This window comes from Camelus bactrianus, chromosome 17 (genome assembly GCF_048773025.1).
Source record: "Camelus bactrianus isolate YW-2024 breed Bactrian camel chromosome 17, ASM4877302v1, whole genome shotgun sequence".
In the NCBI taxonomy this organism is placed as follows: domain Eukaryota; kingdom Metazoa; phylum Chordata; class Mammalia; order Artiodactyla; family Camelidae; genus Camelus; species Camelus bactrianus.
The window spans coordinates 43,309,453-43,331,576 of record NC_133555.1 but is presented as its reverse complement, the minus strand read 5'-3'; the positions used below and the strand labels follow the sequence as shown (position 1 = coordinate 43,331,576).

The following is a 22,124-nucleotide window of genomic DNA, read 5'->3' as shown; positions in this document are numbered from 1 at the left end:
TTCATATATATCCGAGATGTGAGTGAGTGTGTGTCTATCTGTGCATATGAACGTGTATCTTTAAAGAGCTTGTATTAAGACGGTAAATAGGCCATGGTAAATACAATATCAACAGCTTATTACTGCTGGCCAGAAAACAAACTTTTACTCTAGTGTTTATTTCAAGAAAAGGCTGCAGTTATCTTTCAAAATCCACTAGGAGACCTTCCCTCAAAGTTTAGCTATAATGGTTTAAGGAGAATGAAAAACAACAGAAAAAAAATTTCTCCTAATACGCACATACAACTTCTGAAAAAAGAAAGTATTTGAAAGTGCTACATCATAAACATTTTAAGAGAAAGCTTCCTACGTTTTCCACCAGCTTTTTTTCTTCTTTTTTTTTTTTTTTTTTTTTTTAAGGTAGGGAGGTAATTAGGTTTACTGATTTGGAGGCACTGGGGATTGAACCCAGGGCCTCATGCATGCTAGGGATGCACTCTACCACTGAGTACCCTCCCCGGACACAAAATCAGCCATAAAGCCCAGGCCCCTCAACCAGGTTGTATCTAGAGAAAGTCAGGTGATAAAGCAGGTCTTGCTTTCTAACCAGAGCATTTTTTAAACAAAATTCTTCCAAAATTGGCTGACCAAATTCATGTATAAATGATACAGCAAACGAGGAGTATCTAGATAGGCAGCTATTCTTTTTGGTTTTTGAGTGTCTCCTGCAATTTGGCTCCTTGGGGAGCCAGTGGAGGGAACAGGCAGTGTTTTCTGTTCCTGTGTCACTCTTGCCTCTCTCCTTCCGGAGTCTCTGAAGCTGGGAAGAAATTTCAGCTTGACCTGAAATTGGCGTCTGGGGCACGTCTGAGCCCTCCATAGAAGTGGTCAGGCCACAGAGTTTCCAGAAGGAATGCTCCCAGAATTAAGAATGTCCTGTCAGGTTATAAGGGTAGCTTTGGACCAGAGGGGATTTCAAAGACATGGGACTGTACAAATTACACATGTGTTCTGTCTGCCTCTCTCTCGCTCTGTACACACACATACACAGACACTCGCGCGCGTCTTAAATCTTAATATTTAAATGAGGATACTAACAATGCCTTGTAAGGCTAAAAGTAGTCACTCATGTTAACATGCTTAAACTGTTGGTTCTTATAGATTCAAATTACTTTTCTTATTATGTACGTGACTTTTGAGGCAACGGGATCCAGTCATGTTCTTTGAACTTTTTTTTTCTTCAGTGAAATTGGATAATTGTTTGACATGCAGAACGTGTTATTCTGTATCCCATACTTCAACAAATACAAGAGAATGCCCTTCCTGTTACTGTTACTGTTTATCTGTAACAATGAACCATCTTGTCTCTGCTTAGATGTTAGTGATGATGAGTGAATGACTCTTTCTGTCCTCCTACCTGTAAATCTATATGTGAAAATTAAAGCTTGTTTCAGGCTTCATCATGGGTTCTTCCAAATATTCCATGTTCTACTTTCACATGTTAATTTTGCATGTTTTTTTCTGAGAGTTGGGCTGGCTTGCCTGCCTGCCTCCCCTTCCTCCCTCCTTTAAGTATCATTATGAGTAAAGAAAAGTTATGATTTTTCCCCACTATGTAATTTTCCTCATGTTTACCACTTAGACTTTTTATTAAGGAGATCGTACCTACCAAAAAAGCTTCACTTCTGAGCGTGCCTTGCTATATATCATGAATGCAACTAACGGCTTCTCCTCTCTTATCTGTGTTTACAGTCTTGAAGGTAGCACAGATAAGCCAGAAACTCAAAAAAGCTCCGTGTTGCACATTACATAAGATTGACAGATATTTCATTTCCATGTATATCCAGTCATCAACCTGATTCTTTCCCAAATAATTTCAGCCTGGCCATTTCTGTATGTGTAGCTTGGATGCACAATCTTGCAAACTTTTAACACCTGCATCACTTACATTTCTGTTCTTTGATTCAAGCCCAGATTTCCAGCCCCCATTCTAGGGATCAAGTTGGTTGTTCTACTTTGTCGCAAGGATACTACATCCCATTTGATTTTTAAGTTCAAGGCTGTACATTAGAGACATCAAAGCTGCATGCATAAGCTTCATGCCTTTCTTCCTAAAATCTGTTTGCCCTGGTCCAGCCACACTTTCCTTTTTTGAAGTCTCTGAAAATTGTGTGCTTCAAGACTGGTTTGTTCCAATCTTATGACACATATACAAATCTAATAGCCCCTTTCCGACCCTTAGCTTAAGAATTATAGAATCCATGAACAGAATGACCCCAAAGCTCCAACTTCGCCTTCAGGAATCCTTAAGGAATTCTTGCACCCAGCTTACCCCTTTTCTTTCAGTATTCATTTCAGTAACCATTCAGCCCTGGGACCCCAGGCCAGCATCTCCCATCACCTAAGTTGAGACTGACCATGTATCTCCTGAATTCCATCAATAATTTCTGCCACTTCCTTTATATAGAATGGTTTGATAACCTACTTCTTCCATTTTTTTCCCCCACATCAGGTAACTCTAGCTGACTCTAATAATTCACAGAGCTTACAGCCGCTCATAGTTTTATAAGACTATCAAAATGCATTAGACATTTAAAAACATAGAGAATTATGAAAAGCAAACCCCCACTTTCCTCAACTCGGGTTTCTCAGGATTGAAGGGTCTTGCTGGAAAGTTCGAACAGGAAGCATCCAAAGAGAAGAGTCCATCAAAGTAGAAGGCATTCACCTGCCAGATGCTGTAGTCTGGAATGCAGCTAACTCTTTAACTGTCTCTTAAGTAAGAATGTTTCATTTAAAAAAAAAAATGAGCCTTGAGGTCAGGCTTGGGGTAGGGAGATGGGGGAGACATCATCGTGTCTGCCAAGCTTTTGAGGTAGGGAGTGGTCATGTGATTGCAACTCTGATGTTGAATGGCAGCCCCTTTCTTTCAAGTGACCAATCGCACCTCCCTTTGGGTTCTGTGGCAAGCAGGGCATGTGGGGTCTGATCAGCATGGCCACAGATGGCCCAGCCCTGGAGGGGCGCCCAGCACAAACAGGCACGCACGCTTTCATATGTCTTAAGTAGGAAATTACCTTCCGGCTAAGCCCTGGGACACATGGCAAAAAAAAAAACAACTAAAAAACAGATTCTGCTCCACCAACGAGTTACAAGTTTCCTGAAAATGTTTCCTTCCTAGAAATAGATCCATTTCTCCTTCCAGCACATTGGGAGGCCTTGCGTTCTTGTGTGTGTGCGAAACTGTCTACAGTGCAGGAGACGCTGGCCCGCGGTCCAGGGAACTGAGGGTCAGTCTTCTGCCCACGTTCATCATCTGGAAGACTTTAGAACATTTACGTTTAAAGTGGGATCCCTCGGTGGCTTAAAATAAAGGCTTAGAGACACCGTCTTGCATATTGGCTTTCATTTACTAGACATTTGCTCTCCCTGAGGCCCCGTTAAGTCCTCTCTCTGGAGACTTGTAGCTCCATTCACTCCCAGTCCGCTCCCGTCCTCTTCCAGGAAAGGAGGCATCACGTGAGACGTGGTTTCCCACCTCTTTCTATAGCACTTGTGGTCCGAACCCTTTTCCCGCCTGAGTTCACACGTGTCCTGTCGTGGTTTTGTTGGTACTTACTCCCCTGCGTCTATGGTTCAAATAGACTTTCTAGAGATTTCATTGTGGTGAGGAGAAATTCCGATGCAGTGTTGCTAGCCGTTAAAACCGAAAACACTCCGATGTCAAATGAACTCATTTATCCTACATGTCGAGTGCATCTTCTCACAGGAAGTCTGAGGAGAGGAGGAATTACTTATCGAACACTTAACGTTCTTACCTTGTAAACATGTTGATCTCAGCACAGTGGCTTTTTCGTGTTCATGACTGCATTTGCCGGGGCATCGATACGTAATTTTGGGTAGCACTATCCTAGGCAGGGTGGAGAAAGAGGAACAACAAAAACAGGGGAAAGAAAGAGTCCTGCTTTCAAGAAGGGGCCGACTCCACCCACAGGATGAAGGTAGAACATCCTCTTCTTTGTGGTTCGAACACTGGGGCACCTGTGTGGGTGGCACGTCACCCTGAGAAGGGCAGTGACACAGGTGAGACCCCCGATGAAGTGAGCGCTGGAAATGGGATGGGAGGGACTCGATATAATAACTGAAAACCTGGAGTTTGAAAGGAAAGAGAGGCACTACTTCTATATATATATATTTTTTTAGCCTGGAAATGTGAGCAAGGCCTCGTGGTCTGGCCAGTTTAATTGTGACAAATCATACATTTGATTGATACCACAGATTTTTTTCGGGAAAGTTATGAAACTACCAACGACCTGAAGAAACTGACCTCCATGTCCATCTTCAGTTCAGGGGCTCAACTCTTTCCTTTTATCGTTAATGAGAACATCTGTCCATTGTCCATTTTCTGGTAATTACATCTACTAGTTCCCTTAAGATGGCGTTCAAATTAACTTTTGCAAACAGAAGACTCTGAAGAACCCATAAAGTCCCAGGTTGGCAGCGGTGTGTATTGTGTGTAGTGTGTGTCCTCTGGGTTGCAGTGCTTTGCTCCCAAACCCCTTTGTTGAATTCCCTAATAGGGCTCCGCTAGGGGCAGGGTAGGGTAGCTCCGCCAGGGGCAAGCACCATCTCTTTCGTTTCTCTAGTATCCTCTCCAAAACGCCACGCCGCTGTTGGTGCTCACTGGGTCAGCTGGGGCTTTCTCTCTGGATGGATGGGCCCCCCATCATGGATACCATGGAGCTCACACAGGCCCAAGCCCTCTTGAGACTCACCTGTCCACAAGCACGTCATGGTTTTGCACATTGACCTTTTAGTGGCTGTTGGGTGTTTTCCCGTAACATTGCCTTGTTGGTTAATAGGGCTCCGAATGTTTAGATGCCTTGGCTCTTGGGTGGAGAAAGCCAAAAAATGGTCCAGCGACCAAGCCAGCACCGGTTAGAATCCAGGTGGCATTCAGAGCCCCCTTTCATTAACTGAGTCAGCAAGTCCTCCTGTGTGTCAGGCCCTATTCTCAGCCCTGGAGTTAGTACAGAGGTAGAGCACACAGGCAAAAATCTCTTGTGTAGCTTATGTCATGGGGTGGGGAGGGTGATTATTACAGCTTGGCTCAAATATTGAGTCTTTTAAAGAGCGACTCATCTGAGTTTCTCAGACCTGCAGAGTTCAGTGAGTGAAGGCGCCAACAGCCAGCTGACCTAACACGAAAGAGACCAGCTAAGTAGACAACGGGATGCCTTCCCCACCACAGGTAGCAACAACGAATAGTGCCTTGGACGTGAGGATAAAATACAGTAATCTATGGAAACTGCTCAGTCCAGAATCCGCCGTGTGGAAGTAAAACAATAAACATAGGTATTGGTGTGGTAGTTAAATCTGGTAGAAGAGCTCGCTATCCGTTTTAGCGCACAACTGTAGCCCAGAGCCAGGAGCATACCTAACATGCCCTTTGTTCTCGAGGCTCCTGACATTCTCTGGCTCCACTGGGGATGCAGCAGGCGTGCACCTCTGGTAAATCTCTCTCTCCTGCCGCTCCCCGCCTTGTGGGTGGAGAGCTCTCCTCCTGTAGTCATAGACCCTCAGGCCTGCATTTTGACTTTTTATTTTTGGAAGCACCCTAATTCCTTTGCTCCCCTGGAAGACCTTTCCATTCTTCTGCTGTCATAGGGGGTGGAGGGAGGCAGAGCTGAGGTCAAGGGTGGGTCATTTAAACTTCGATTATTTTTGATTAGGTTTAGGAATGATGTCAGGTTAGCAATCAATCTGAAAAGGTGACATTAAGGCACAAAATATTCATATGCGAAGGCACCAAATGGTACCCATTAACCTAAGGAAAAATGAAGACATGATGGCAACGGAAACCTCTTATTTTTGCTAATTTATGTAAGGAAAGAACATGAATTTTATCACCATTTCAAAAATCAGAGTAACAATTTATCAATCTATCTTTGCTTTCACTCATTTTCTCTAAATGTCTCCTCCCTTCTTCTTTCCTGCGAGAAAGATTTTAATAGCACAAACATTTAGCTCACGCTCTGGCACCCAGAAATGCGTCACATTTAAGTTTCATTGTTTTGGGAATGACACATGCTTCTTTCACTTCTTGTAGGAATAAAGGAGAAAAGCGTGCATGACAGATATGCTGAATAAAATTAATATTTCTCTCCACTCTTTTTTTGGAAGTCCCTCTTCTCTTCATGATGAATTTTTTTAATCATTTTGAATTCTTTAAGCCAGAGTTGAAAATATGCATTTTCTGATAAATCCTTGTTCCATTACAAGGTGTCTCCAATATATTTAACTGCACATAAATAATGGGTTATTTTCTTGGCATCCAGATCTTGCAAAAAAGGACATTTTAAAATATTGTATTGAACAGAATTGAACTGAATTTAGAATTCAGACGTTCTAACAGCAATGAGATTAATAATGTTCAAGCCAAAATATTTCACGTGATCACCCCCCCGCTTCCCTGAAATAGTGTTGTTTGTCCCAGGAGATCATAGTACAGTGATACCGAGGGAAATATTTAGGGTCAGTGTGCAACTTGGTGGGATTCTTGGAAGATCTAACTGCTTAGGAACATGGGTGTTTGAACAAAGATGAGATCATTATCAACAAGATCCCAGCAGGGCTCTTTACATTCCTGGAAAATTTGTTTTAGTTATGCTTGGAATGAAAAGGCAACTTCCCAAGTCTGAGATTCTGGCTTTTTCCTTGAAGATTAGGGAGACACTCATTTCTAAATGTTACATGTGTTCTGGCACCAGAAGTTTCTAATGGATTATTCCACATTAAAAAAAAAATTATAACGCCTTCCTGCATACCCTGGGCGCACTCTATTTGGGAATCATGCAGACATGTGATTTCCTGCATGGCCTCTGCAAAGACGGGTCCTGCGAGTTGTAGAAGTGGAAGGAGGAAACTGGCCAGATGGCTCGCAGGTAACTGGAGGTCATTCTGAGAACTGTGGCTTATGGACTTTGAGGAGTTTCAAAGAGCAAGGCTGAGCATGATGTCCAGAAACCCACGTGTCTATATGATATTAGGGATAAAATCGAGGAAGAAACACACATTCCATTATCAGACAAACTGTTCACGCCATTTTTATGCAGTATTTTCTGGTTCACGGGAGAGGGAAGAGATAGCGGTCTAGGGGGAAACAGTGTGTGGGCGTCTCTGGCAATATCCCAAGAATTAATTGCACAGATTAGCTGAGCCCGGTCTGTATTTCTAATAGGGCCCTCAGTCACTGGAGGAACACAGGGTTTTAAGAAGAGCTCTGATCCCTAGTCAAAATGACAGTGTTTTTGAGCCAGCTCTGCCGCTACATGGTTGTGGATTTGTCCAAGTTGATGGGTTTGGTATCAGCTAGACAAGCCGATTTCAGGGCTCTTTGCAGGGCTGTGGTCCTGAGTACTTGCACTTATTTTCTAAGTTTGCACCTGGCTGGAGGTTTATGATGCCACCTTGTATGTGAATACTCATGCCTAGACGCTTAGTAGAATGAGGCAGGAAACATAAGATGCCAATTAGCCTTGCATGGGTTTTGAAAGTTGAGGCTATTTTAAAATCCTGGGACTAGTCCTGGTAGTCACATGGTCAAACCCAAACAACCCTTGGTGCTGTCTCGGTCTTGGATTGCTTTCTCACGTGGCGGCAGGACCATTGGCCCTGCTCTCTGTGGCATTTATTTTAGTCAGAGAATTCTCCTTATCTGCAATAAAAAAAATATGCAAAATACTGAGTCAGTGATGTGATGGAGCTACAGATCCACTGCTCCGTTCCCTCCAGCTCACTCACCCGGATGACCGACAGCCTGATGTTTGGATTGCATGAACACGTGCCCAGAGTTGTCTTTTTCAGTTAGAAGTAGTTTCTGTTACCATTTGTGGATGACGACACACTGGCCACACGTGTACTGATTCTGGCAGAGGTGCAGCGGAAGATTCTCTGAACATCATCACACCCTAATCTTCTGTTCTTGCAACATAAACAGTGGATGGTTAAATAGTAAACTTTGCTAAAGACTAGACTGCTGAGATGAGAAGGGAAACCTATTTGAGTCAAGTACAAACAGAGGCAGGTTACATCCGCCAAACTTGTCTTTACACGTACGTGTTATCAGTACATCAGAAGCAGTTTTGTAAGGTAGAATACTGGTTCCTCCTCCTGTACTGTCATTTTCTGCTTTTGATCTGCTTGTGTGTCTGTTGATTTGTTTACTTTTGTTTTATATCATATTCAAGAAGAAAAAAGGGTTTTTTTAAAGTTTATTTGACAAAATATACATAATATTTATTTTTAGCCATTCTTAAGTGTACAGTACTAAGGCATTAAATACATTCACACTGTTGTGTAACCATTACATCTATACTCAGAACTTTTTCACCATTGCCAACGAAATTCTATACCAATTAAATGATAACTGCTTTCTTCCTCACCTCCAGCTCCTGGTGGCCTCCCTTCTATTTCTGTCCCTATGAATTTGCCTTTTCTAAGTAGCTCACGTAAGCGGACTCATACAATATCTGTTCTTCTGTATGTGTGGCTTATTTAACTAAGAATGTTTTCAAGGTCCATCCACGTTGTAACATGCATTGGAATTCCATTCCTTTTTCAGGCTGACTAATACTTCATTGTATGCGTGCACCACTTTTTGTTTATCCAGTCATCTGTTGCTGGATATCTTTGGCCATTATAAACAATGCCACCATGAATGTGGGGGTACAAGTATGTGTTCTAGTCTGTGCTTTTGATTGTTTTTGGATATACATCTAGGAGTTGAATTACTGGGTCACATGGTAGTTCTGTGTTTAAAAGATAGGTTATGTTTTTTCCTCTAATGCTAACTTTCAGGACAACACCAAGCAAAGCCAATTCCTTGTTCTCTGAATATGTTTTAAGCATTTGAAAATAGCTACTTTGTCCTCCATGAGTCTTCTTGTCTAAACTAAAAGTTCCAACTGATGCAACTGTTTTTTAGAACCCAAAGGTAAGATCTTACATCAATCCTGGCTACGTTTCACTTTATTACTTCACTCAGTTAGTTCACCTCCACATCTGTGGGGATATCCAGATATTTACTATGGAATCCAGTACATTAGTCAGCTCTCCCAAGTTCCCGTCTTCCTTCCTTTGAAATACACTAAGAAAGTATTTAAGAATAATAAAAGCAGAAGTCGTCTTTATTTTGCAGTTGATGAATAATGAGAAAGAGGATACTGAAGATAAACATGTAGCTCCATTAGGAATATTAAACTTTCATTTTGTTTTATATTTTTGGAAAAAAGTATTTCCTGTTTTTAGATTGTGTTAGAACATCCTTGCACATAGTGGAGATTCAGTAAAGACTCAGTATAAAAATGAAGAATTGAAACATTGGCCTTTCTCCTTCAGATGTTTTTATTGAGACCAGACCTGTGTTATTTTTAATGGCACTTGTGATGATTGTGGGGCTGTTCTTGTCTCTAAAGCTTCAACATCAGTTATTTCCATTACTGAAAGTCTGCTCAGTGTTGATCTGGGTTATGTTTGTGTCGAGTTTCCTATAATTAAGGAAGAAAACATGATATTCTACCTATGAGCTACTGTATGTTTATAAACTGCCCAGTTATCAAAGTTCAAATAAGAATATTCATGTAAAATAACTTCTGTCCCTAAAACCCTTGCATGAAAATTCCTTTTCCTAAATATCTTCCTAGGTTCTTCCTCCAAAACAGTTGTCCGGTTATTTTGGCATTTGCATGGGTGGTTCATGAATCTTACAGAATGCCTGTGCCTTGAATTGACCAAAAAGAGTTCAAGTAAAAGGGTAGAGCTCCTGGTTGAGTGTTTCTTATACATGTATTGAAAGAGAAAGTAAACTTATAGGGAAATTTCTTACTGATTTGTTTGTTTTTTTGTTTGTTTGTTTCCTGGGGAAAATTTCAAGCTTACTGAAGAATTAGTCTGTACACTCTATTCAGGTTGTGGTTGCTCTTATTTCTGAAAGGATTACATTTCAATTACATTTCTTCTCTCTTCTCTCTTTTTTGGGAGGATCTTCAAACTTACTTTTACATGTCTAAAATATTTTTTAAAACTTTAACAGAATAGGATGTGTTTCTGGTTTTTAAGGGGTGGCAGCATTTAAATACCTCATGCAGCAAATTGATGTATCACTTAATATCACTACCTTTCCAGTGGGTACGTTTGCAGTGCTGTGACCAGCTGGAAAAGAAGAAGGAACAGTGCTTAAGGGAGAAACATTTTGATTTTTCAAATAAGTAACTCTTGATTGAGCATCATAAAGAACCAACACTGATTTGGGATAAGATCAGTCATCCTCTGCTCATTTTTAGTAGAAGGACTGTGATGAAAGTGACTCAGTGTCCCTCCCAGGTTGCTGACAGAATTTAACTCTAATGTCCCATTTTACATATCCTCAAAGAACTAAATCACTGCTGGAATTTGAATCAAATCCCGACCTTTCTTTCCTCATATGACAGCCTACTGATTCCTGTATGTAACGCAGAGACACACACACCCACGAATAGGACATGCCTATTTTATTGGTGGAAATGAAAGACAGAATATTAAGTATTTTGCACTGTGCCTGTCTCCTCTCTCCCTCTCTTTCTCATCCCCACGAACCCGCAGTTGCTACTATTTTCAACTCTAAAATCAGCCCCCCAAATAAGAAACAAATATAATGTGAAATGGTCATTATCTTACTCATTTTCCTGATTGTAAATAACTAACAGCAGTGTTGATCAATTCCCTGTAGCTTGCAGATTGACTGCCTTTGCTCAATATCACCCCCTAAATTACAGTTAAAATACTATTTCCTCTGAAAGAACTGCAGTAACTTTTCCTTTGTGCGTTTTTATAGAGTCTCCTCTTTCCCCCTGGCCCTACCCCTCCAACTCTAACAATTGACACTCGGCCAGAATATCTATTAACCAATTGTTGGATAAAATATATTTGTGGAGAATAGTTTTGCTGCTTTGTGGAACATGGGAGAAATTGGAACAAATGAAGATTATATGGCAGTGGGAGAGTCAGTTTCGTTTGGGGAACAGAAAGCTGGAGTCCAGTTGATTCCCTGGCACTGCTTTCTCAGCAAAGAGAACAATTTTAATCAGTTACAAAAATATTTGTGATCCATATGTTCCTCTCTGCTCATTCCCATATGCCCATATTCTCTTTTATCTTGGTAGATGATGACTTTATGATTCAGGCATGCAAGAATAATACTTTGCTGGCTTTAGAGCTCAGTGCTATTTCAAAACGTGTCCTGGTAATTACGCACACACATAGATCCAGGCTGTTCGCGCTTTGAGATGGTTACGTGAATACCAGTTTGTTCTTTCTCTTTCTTCGTGGAAAGAATTATATCTTGCATCCACCTACTGGGGCTGGAATAAGGCATCTGAGGCTCAGATTTGAGATTTGAAAACAGCATTGCCTTGCACCTGCTGGGGTAACTGCCACTGTGCAAACATGAGCTTCAGGAAGAGGAGACAGAAAGGCTGCGGTGATCGTTGATAACTTCATTTTCTTTGGGAAAAGGAACACAGAATCCAAAAAGCGTTTGGTAATTCCTTCCATCACTGGCGCCTGTTCTAAGGCATATTAGATAATGGGTTAGCTACTTAAATAAATCCTAATTTGAAGGCATGATGACTTCTTTTTAATATCGCGTGTTAGTCATAGTAGCCATGGTGAAAGAGGTCAAAACTAAAAAAATTCATGTTACCGTTGATTAGAAATGCCATTTTGGTCCAAAATTCATTATTGCTTCTCTCTCAATAGTTATATAATGTTTAACAACAAAAGATATGCATTCTATGGCCAAATTGTCCATTTTAATAAGACAAGAATAAAGCTAGAAATTGTTGACTATGTAAGTGATTGAGTTTTCAACAGTTGTTTTCGTCTTACACAGCAAATGGTGTTGTAACCCAATATGCTGTTAATCTAGCCGCAGTCAAATTCAACGAGGAGCCAACTGTGTTCATTGAAACCTGGGAGGGGGCAGCAAGGGGGAGGCAGGGAGGGTTTCTAAACTTCAGACGAAATAACTGAGATGCATTTAGTGTTTTCAAAGCTGAGTACATGGTGGAATGGGTGCGAGTGGTGTTGGATACAGCAGGTGGGCACCAGAGTAGAGTTGCAGCGAAGAGAGAGAGATACAGCTTGGTTTTGGCAAATGTTATTAGGAATCCGTCTCTTTGTTTGCATTCAAGCTGTCTTTTCCGCTGCTCCTGTAGGAGTTGTGAGAAAAAGAAAGTGCACGTTATAGCATGGATTGTTTTCAACAGGCTCAAAGTTTGCAAATCTGTTGAATCCCTCTGACAGCGTTTCTTTGCTGTCAAACAGAATGCCCAGCTGGCGGTGGCATTCCTAATGGGGAGGGAGGGGACGTAGGGACTGTGTTCACCCAGCAACGAGAATATTAGGAATTCTTCTTGCCAAATGGTAAATGGAGGAAAAAAGCGCTCTCTCAGCAATGCCATTGTGAAAGTTTTTCCTTTTTTTTTTTCTTTCTTTCTTTTTCTCTTTGTATTGTTTTCACTTTTATAGATAAAGCCTCATTAAATCAAAACCTTTAGATATGCTTTATTAGGATAATTTTCATAAAGAACAGCGTCACGGAACCAGCATCAAAGTGTATCATATCGATCTATAATTAAGACAAAGGCTTTGGTTAGAAAAGGAGGCAAGACTTTTTCTCATAGGTGATCTTGATTCTCATGGAGGCAAACACACAAGCTTGTGTTTTTTTCTTTCTTTTTTTTTTTTTTAATATAAAGTGCGAGGTTTCACTAAAAAAGGTTAAAATTGAAGTGAGTAATCTTCGGTGCATAATGCAATTGTTAATTTTAGCTCCTTGCGTGGGTGCCGCTCCGACTTGAACAGCCGGCTGGAGCCTTCATTAGAGAAGAAGCCGGCAGCTTGAGACAGGTGGAGCTGCATCAGGCTGTGAACGTGATTTGCGGGAAACTGGTCATTAGTGTTAGCAACCCAGTTCTTATTTATTACGTCCTTCGCCCGACCACAATGATTGCCATGATGATTATTGACTGTTCATCTTTTTTCAGGTTGACGATGTGTCAGGCTGTGTAGGGGAGTCGCATGGAGATGGGCATCCCGAACTGTTGACGGGGACATGGGACTCCAGTTACCTCTGGTCCCTTGTGTGGATTTCCCCGGTGCAGAAGGACAGAAGCCACTAGTCAGTCGCCAGGACCTACAGCAGGAATTCAGCGCAAAAGGTAAAGGTCTTGTCATCAGATGGCTGTCACCTCATCTGTGTATTTTTTTTGATCATTCTATAAATGTGCCATTGAACTGTTCATCAAAGGCAGCCCAAAAAGACAGAATCTGGAGTAGGGATTCAACTGGCTAATAGTTTGTAAAATTGAGAACTTAGTGTGTTCATTTCATTTTTAAATCTGGCCACGATCTGTTTTTATTGAAATGCTCTGGAAAAAAAAAAAAGCTAGGGCAACAGAAGTCCCATCTCCTCCCCCTACTCAGCACATTGAGAAACAAGCTGTTTGCCCCCCTGGGAAAGAGAACTTTCTGTGTGGTTAACTACACTGGTCCCCGGTGTCACTGCAGTGAATACACCAAATGGAACATCCTCAAACCTCCCCAAGCCTAAGACCCTTGCTCACTAGTCCCCTGCAGACTCAAACCACCCTCCTTGAGGAAAACTTGGCCTTTTACATTCCCACAATCCTTTGCCAAGTGAGCCTGTGTTGTTCTTAATGGTATCATTAGCTACCATCTGTCCTGTCATGGTCGGTCTTAGCAGATTTGCAACAGAAATTACTGAGTTTTAGATTTTTCTCATGCTTCCTAGGTCCAGTTGGAAATAAAGTTACTGAATGAGTAACTGGTAATTAAACACTCCCAGAGAAACATATCAAGATGCTGATTTGTCCAATAATAATTACCACTGTAATGACTGGGAACCAGACAGTCATTCTTTGGGGATTTTTGCAAAAGAACTGACTTTCTCGGATACAGCATCTCTTTTTCTTTTTTCTTTTTCCTTCCTTCCTTCCTCCTTTCCTTTTTCTCCTTCCTTTTTTTTTCCCCTTAAAAAAAATGAAGAAGAAGTAGATGCTAAATCATTCATGAGCCTCGTTTGACAGCACATCAGAAGGGGAATTGTCAGGGGTTTTATGCAGGTAGGGAGAAAAAATAATACCAACCTCACACTTTGAAGAGCCATTTCCAGTCTCCGTGTGGTCGTCTCTTGTGAGCCTAGTGTATCAGAGCTGAGTTACAATATCTTCATTAGAGCCGCTGGCCAGAGACCTCCTTCAGCCGAATCTGTGAAACACCAGCAACCCACAGGGGCTTGGGAGACAGCTTCTGCTTTTAATCATGCAGCTGCCAGTTTGAAGCCTAAAACTGTTGTCCCTGAAAGGTTTATTGCCAAATTTAGACCCTATATTCATACTGAATTACTACATCTTAAATCGATTTCTGCCCCTTGTAGAGTGTCCCAGACCCCTTATCCCCAGGGAAGTATGTCCGTGGCTAAACCTTGCACCTCATGTTTGGGTCATCTCAGAGGTGGTTCAGATCTCCAGCACAACCTCCTGACTCAGAGGCGGGGGGTCATCTGTTCGGGAGTTGGGGAAATACTCTGTTTTTCCTTCTCTCCTATTCTGCAGTGGGGCGTGGGGACTGGGAGATGTGTGGGACTTCCGTGTCTCTATTTAAGATGCTTTGAGCCACTTTGATGGCAAGGTGATTTCACAAGTATGTGTGCATGTGTGTGGAGGGGCGTGGCTAGGACGTTGGAATCTGCCTCTTGGGTTTGCCCCGGGTACTTGATTTGATCTTGTTTGATTCTCCTTTTGTACACAACCGGCCAGGAGGCTGGAGTTGCTCATTTGTTTCTGAGTACAAAGGGAGACATCAAATACCTGAAGAATAATGGTAAATACTTCACCCTGCACTGACTTAACTTTTTGACATCTTAACCTTGTAGGGCGTCAAACCTTGTTAGTTTAATTTGCATCTGGGAGGATGTCTGAGCCAGGAGACCTGAGTCAGGCCATAGTGGAGGAAGGCGGGCCTGGACAGGATGCGGCCACTCCGGAGAATGGCGTGGTTAAGTCCGAAAGTCTGGATGAAGAGGAGAAACTGGAACTACAGGTGAGCCCAGAGAAACCCCATTTCTCATAGCACTGTGTGCAGCCCTGGCTTTCATTTGTAGGGTACTTTGAAGGTTGGTCGGTTGGTTGGCTTTTTATAGTTTGACCAGTAAAATGAATAGGAAATCCATAAGACAAATCCTGGCTCTTCCCAATAGTCACTTTTTTTTTTCCGACCACATGGTGCATTCTGACCAAAATGCCTTTTGAAACGGGGAAAAAAAAAAATCTCAAGAAGATATTTAATGACTAAATTTGCTCACAGCAGCTCCATATTTAACTTCCAGGTCACCTCGAAGAGCTGTGGAGGGCTGCTTCTCCCGAGGCAGCTTTACACTAGCTGAGTTTTATTTTTATCTTTTGAACTTACTCATTTTTATTATGATTGTAGTTGTTGCTTTTAATGGAGGTACTGGGGATTGAACCCAGGACCTAGCGCATGCCGAGCATGTGCTCTGCCCCTGAGCTCTACCCCAACACTAGCTGATTTTTAAAAATGAGTTTGTGTTCCATGGAATGATGACAACCAGCTCATGACAGACAAAGGAAAATTGTCTTTCACCTTCCTGGGCAGGCTAAGCTTTAATTCTTAGCAGAGAAGCCTAGAATTCCCAGCCAGAGAGAGATAGAGAGAGAGAGGGAAACAGAGAGGCAGGAAGGAATGGAGGGAGGGAGGGAGAGAGTTCTAGAAGGGGCAGGGGGGAGACTGGGAAGGATTGACGATACTGAAAAAATGATATAATTACATACTCATGATTTACGGGAGAAGGAGATGTGGTAGAAGGCAAACAAACTGTCCTTGCAAATAGCTTGTATCGATTTCCTTTGAACCAAATTGAGAAAGTGTTAACTCTTTTTATATAAAAAGTGAGCAAAGGCAGACAACCACATATTGGCCAAAAGCCTTCAAGGCTGGCTTTTGCCCCCTCCAGGAGCCGCTGTAAGGAGAGCACACTAAAAGCTAAATGGTCAGAAGCGCGGGGGGCGAGGGCGGGGGCGTCCCCCAGGCGATTCTGATGCCTTGTTGCTATTACTACTGATTTCTCAACTCCACTGACACCTTTTTCTCTCACTCTCTCCCCGCTCCCCTCTCCTGGTTGTTGGTTTACTGTGTGTTTGCTTGATTTTGTTTCTAACGTACAGAAGCGCCTGGCAGCTCAGAACCAAGAGAGAAGAAAATCCAAGGTAGGGTCCTGGACGCTCCGCCCTGACTCGCTGTCCTGGGTGTCAGCTGCGTATTTCACGTCGGGGTCAGAGGACCGGCCAGCACAACTCAGACGCTTGTGTGTGCGTCCTGGCTGCGCCGGTGCTGACTGTGTTCAGTGGGGTCCTGTTGATAGCTCTCTTTCTTTCTCGCTCTGTATGCTTCTTAGAGCATTTCTGGTTCACAGAGTATATATTTGATCCTGTTTTCACACTGGCAGATTTGACGGTGCTTTTCAAATGAATAGCCGCTTGTTTTCTTTTCATTGAACATAAAGTTTGGGGGAAGTGTTTTAGTCTCCCCAGTTGGTTTCTGCCTTGAAGTAATCAGGTTCTGGGCTCTACGACCCAATCTTCAGGTTTTAGGACATTTTTTCAGTCCAAATAGCTCGCAAACTCAGTTTTAGTGGAAATTCATTTTTTGTCATCTTTTTCTCCTTATGTTTTCACGAAACAGCTGTAGTGCATTCTTTGTATGTTTCCAGTGTGATGGGCACAGTTTGCTGAGTGTTCCTTAAATTCACCCTTTCACATTCTCCTCCGCTTGCCTCCCCATGAATGCAGGGGTCTGATGCTTTGAGCCAAGGAAGACATTGCATCCCTATGAACACAGGGATGTGATGCTTCAAGCCAGTGTAGACAGCACTGAGCAGAGGATTTGAAGCTTGCTTGCTTTTAAAAAAAATCTCATTTGGGAAGGTCGGGAGAAAGTGGAGATGATTTGACAGCCTGAGGCTATTTCCTGTTTGTTTTCTTTATTTTCCTTTCCTTCCTGTTTCTTTCCCCTTCCCAGTCAGGAGCAGGAAAAGGTAAACTGACTCGCAGCCTTGCTGTCTGTGAAGAATCCTCAGCCAGACCAGGAGGTGAAAATCTCCAGGATCAGGTATGTATACCCCCGTCATGATCCATCACTGCATGCACGGGATCCACCTTGTCTGCATGAGTATGAATTTGGCTTTAAATAGTGTTTTGGGGGAGCAAAAAAAACCCCAAACAGTTGAAGAAGGAAAACGTTTTCTGGCTTCATCCCCTGTCTATGAGGCATTCTAAATTAGTGGAACAGTCTGTCACAAAGTATCACCTTTGTTTTTTTTCCAGACCCTCTGAAAACTGCAAATGGAAAGGAATTCAAAAGAATTTAGATTAAAACTTAAAATGTAAGCACAGTAGTGCTGATTCTCCTCAAAGGCTCTCTCTTGATAAGACTGAACCAAATACAGTCCTAAATATCCCATCTCCTTCCGTACTGGAGATCCTTACCTCTCACCTCCCCAAAATGCACTTGCCTATAAGAAACACGACTCTCGGGCTCTTGTGAAATTTCAGAAATCAGTGAATAAGGTGCATTGAGCTTTGGAGATAGACTATTATGGCCTTTGGTGGAGATTTCTCAACTGGAAAAATTGTCCAGAAATAAACCTGAGATGATGGTGAATCTAACTTACTATTATTAATGTACTGCTGCATATACTCACACATAGTTTTGCTCCTTACAGCAAGACTATTAAGCTCTAAAAATTCAGATTCCAAGAAAACCGTTCTGTGATGAAACAGGAAACCTCACATATTTATTTTTGTTTGCCTTCTAGGCATCGTATTAGCTTTTATAAAAATGGTCTTGCTGCTGGAATTTTTCCTTATTTTCTCAGAGGCTGAGAGCAGTCAAGACAAAAGTAAAATGATTTATCTGAGCCCAGAGGAGGAAAAATTGATTAAGATGGCATTATTTTTTTGGGCCTTCTTTTGCTTTTTTTCTCCTTACTTTAATTAAAAGACTCTAAATTCTCCTTGTGGAAACAGAGAGCAGTGAGAGCACTTTCTTTAAAAGGACCAAAAATAAATTCGTTATAGACTTTGTCCTAGGAGTATTTTTTTCCCCGGCCTCATTTCCTTAACACGCCACCCATGTCGTCAGGCGTGGACAGGCTAGCTTTCAGTAGCCGTCACTATGTTTCATACACAAGCTTTACTTCACTTGGGCTCTGAGAGACGTGTGGCTTTTGTTCAGCATTTTATGTGTGCTTCTGTTTTCAGTGGAGATTGAAAAGGGGGGAATAATGTGAAATTGCAGCTTATGTTCTTCCACGTTGAGTGATGGCTCGTAACATACTGCACACGATACATGTTAACTCTGCAGGATGACAGACTCTGGGAGAAGTCATGCCCCCATTGTCCCCCACTCCTAATGCTAGGCAGAGGAGGACAGCTTTTAGAGACTTAATCTGCTTTTTATCCCATTTGACAAGGTCAGGAGGAAAGTTTTTAAGAACTCATCTGTATCATAGTGCCCGTCCTGGACCTAAGTCTAGCTGCTCCATACAATTGCTGCAGAGAAATAAGAGGCAAACGGGGCTTTGTTCCTGCAGGTTCCAAGCTGAGTAACCAAGACTAGCTTTGTAGGAGAGAATTAGAGCTTTCAACCCTCTCTTTGGACTGGCTGAGGAGTGGTGGGAGCAGGGGGCTGACAGAAAATACCCAGACACACATAAGCAAGTAGCCGTGTTACTTTTTTAGAGAATAAAGCAGCAGACCTTTGGGCTTGTAAGCAATGCCTTCTTTAGGTACCACTGGCACTTCCAAATGTGGGAACTGAATCCCAGGGAACACTGGCAGAAGTATACAGTATATGGATTGTATTGCTTCCCCAATGTTTGTATATTCACAGTATTTGGAAAACTGCCTTCATTTTCCTGCGTGGGAAAAACTCTTGCTACCTGTATTACTTGATCTCAGACCCATAGCTGATGGTTTAGTCTGTCCTTAAGTTAAAGGAATTTTGCTTTTCTAATGTTATACTATTTACCTATCAGTGTATTACTGCAACTTGAATCATTCTTTTACTGTTGTTGGATATAAACTTATCCTGTACCAATGTATTTATTAACACTTGTATTTTATTATTGAGCATATCAATAAAAATATTAAAAAATCACAGATTGCTTTTTACCAACTCTATAGCACTTTTGTGTGTTCTTTCAACACCATAATGTGTAGAAAAGACAGGTATTTTTCTGACTATAGCATCTGTCAACACATGGTGTGAGTTTGTACTTTTTTTTTTGTGGTAAATGATGTCCATTAGTCTCTGCTCTTGCATTTGTATTTCCAAGCCTTTTTGATTTTAGATTCAAATTTACAGAGGCTGGATGGTTCAGTCGGTTTTTGAAGAAGCAATGAGACCCCCATGGCTTGGTACCCTCAGTCTCCCCTGCTGATCACCTGGCAAATTAATTCTTCTTCACCCTCAGCCAGAAATGGTCCAGCTGTTTCATTAGCAAGTGGATGCAAATCATAACCCTAAAGTCTGCCTGAATCTTTGCAGACTAAGACATTTCTGTCCCAAGTCATGTGATAAAAGGCCCTATAATCAAGTTACACTCAGTTTTACATGTTTTGCATTCGTCCACCCCCACGATAAACGTGTGGATATCAGGACCAGTTAAGATAAATATTTAGTGTGAGACTGTGTTTTATTTCATCCTCTATATCATGCGTCTTTCCCACCGTGGTGACTTTTTATTTCCAGCCCAAAATACAAAGGGAGCCCCTCCCAAAAAGAAACGTAGCTTTGGAGGACTTTTTCTTTTTGCTTCTTAGATTAGCTAGGTTTACCAAGACCCATTCAGAACCCCAGATTGGCCATAATTTGAGGGTGCAGAGGCATCAGTTTAGTCACATGTAGAGGAGCATTAGTTCAGTTTTTAGTGAGAAACACTATTAGTCATTGGGAACATTTTTTCCTGCATCATAAATGTTAATGTCACTAGTGAAAGAAAGCTTTCCCATCAAATGAGCTCTTACATAAGAACCAGTGGGCTTAATGTTAGCTCATTTGTCATAGTTTTAATCATAGCACAGTTTTTTCATAAAACTGAAAAACATAATTTGGCTCATTCTTCTTCAAAACAGTGAACATACTATCCACCAAATGCCTGATCTATGAGTTAATGCAAAATGATCTGTTTTTAGTGCAAAATAAATAAGTAGAAAAGTGGATCCAGTCCCAATAGTGTAAATGGTCAACCAAGCATCAGTTCAAGAGAATCTTACATTTTGAAAGAATTAACCGATACCAGAATTTAAATAATATTAAATATTTATATACTGTTGATGGAAAATACAGTTCTATTTTCTACCTTTTCTAAAAGACAGTGCTTATTGTAACTATAAATTATGGTGATTTATTAATAGCATTTTAAAACAGTGTGTAATAATAATTCATACCCAGGATTCCTGCAATTACATATCTTGGTTTTCCATAGTGATAGAAATCATTGTTCATGTAGTTCTAAAACAGAAATTTAATTGTAAATTGGCTGATATGGCCTCTATTTATGTCTGTTCTATCTGTAATTACGATTCGTAATATGTCTGTCTGTGTTTATGCCAATTTCTCCTTACAAGGGATTACAGAAAACAATTGCAGAAGCCTCTTTTTAAAAACTTTTTGAGACATGACAGTAGCTGTGATACAAGCTTATTGATGATCAAGAAATTTTTTTCCTAGGTGTTTAAAAGTAAACCTGTAGAGAAAGTAAGAGTTGTGATCTACGGGGATTTAACTTGCTTAAGGTTAATATTCATGAGGCAGAGTTTTAGTGCCAGATATTTCTCATGACCTTCCATTGACTTCGGAAGTTTAATTCACCTTAAAGGGCAATTATTTTTCTGACAGGTTTAATTTTTTAAATTTAAGGGGAAAAAACAAACCTGCACCTGGCTTTCATTTTCCTGTTCTTAATCATCTCCATACAAAATGGAAACCAGACAGAGATTCTTAAATCCGTCCCTAAATTATTATATTTTTTCCCCAACAGGATTCAATTCATTTACAGCTTTCCAGTTTTCCCAGCCTGCAAGAGGATGATAAATCTAGGAAAGATGACTCTGAAAGAGAAAAAGAAAAGGATAAACACAAAGATAAAACCTCTGAAAAACCCAAGATCAGAATGTTATCAAAAGGTGACTGTGAAAATGTTTCCTTAACTTACTCAATTTGGACACACAGATAATTACAGAATACATTCCAGATTTTACACGCATATTCACCTCCCACCAAACTCTACGTATAATTTTATATGTGGACGTATGTGTGTGTGTAAAAGGTAATGTGAACTTGATTGTTTCTTTTCTGTTCGTGGTGTCATTTCTGTGTATTGACAAAGGTTATCTTTAGGATCGCATGTTTCTTTGGATATTCATTTGGAGCACCTATTTTCAATGAGAAGTTTGTACAATGCAGTAATATAAATCTGCTCTTAATTCCAGTTTATGAGTCTAACTAACTTGAATTGATGAACAGTAATGATACCCAGTTTTATATCCTAACTTTCATGCCTACCTTAAAAGATGGGTAGTGGATGAGCAATTCTCAGTCAAGAAGTGATGTTGTCCCAAAGCACGGATCAATGGAATACATGATTACTATTTTATCTGGAACAGATGGATTTGGTCTCTGCAATCTGTATGTTGCCCCATAATGCCTCATTTAAAATATACGCACTTCTACTTCAATGAAATTCTTCCCCTAAGTCCTTCTTTCTAAAACCCCAAACTTACAATCCAGACTTTTCAAATTGCCTTACATATAATTGTACAAAACTAAAAGAAAACAAAAGTAAAAACAAAACTAAGTTGAAATGAATTTCATGAATTAATAGCTTTGCAGTAGACTGTTTTTTTTTCTAAATAACAGAAAGACTAGGGCATCTGATCAGCTGAGAAATGACAAGTTCTTCTAAGGTTATGCTCTGTAACTATGTACCTGCTTATAATGATTGT

At 41.1% G+C, this 22,124-nt stretch overlaps 1 protein-coding gene across 38 annotated transcripts in view; it reads left to right on the top strand.

Annotated features, from left to right (window-relative positions):
* The window catches only part of ARPP21 (cAMP regulated phosphoprotein 21), a 299,973-nt gene that overhangs the window by 178,716 nt on the left and 99,133 nt on the right, over window positions 1–22,124 (top strand). For 31 of the 38 annotated variants that reach the window (XR_012500109.1, XR_012500108.1, XR_012500110.1 and 28 more), the window contains exons 2-6: window positions 13,065–13,238; window positions 14,975–15,141; window positions 16,284–16,325; window positions 17,137–17,226; window positions 21,161–21,305. Coding sequence is in view for 33 of the 38 variants with exons in the window: in XM_074345294.1 (XP_074201395.1) it covers window positions 15,013–15,141; window positions 16,284–16,325; window positions 17,137–17,226; window positions 21,161–21,305 (406 nt within the window). In the remaining 5 variants the exon portion in view is untranslated. Of the gene's footprint in view, window positions 1–11,236; window positions 11,558–12,035; window positions 12,116–12,895; window positions 12,979–13,064; window positions 13,239–14,974; window positions 15,142–16,283; window positions 16,326–17,136; window positions 17,227–17,441; window positions 20,478–21,160; window positions 21,306–22,124 lie in introns of those variants that run through there. The other 7 variants (XM_074345288.1, XM_074345292.1, XM_074345289.1 and 4 more) reach the window with 7 other exon arrangements.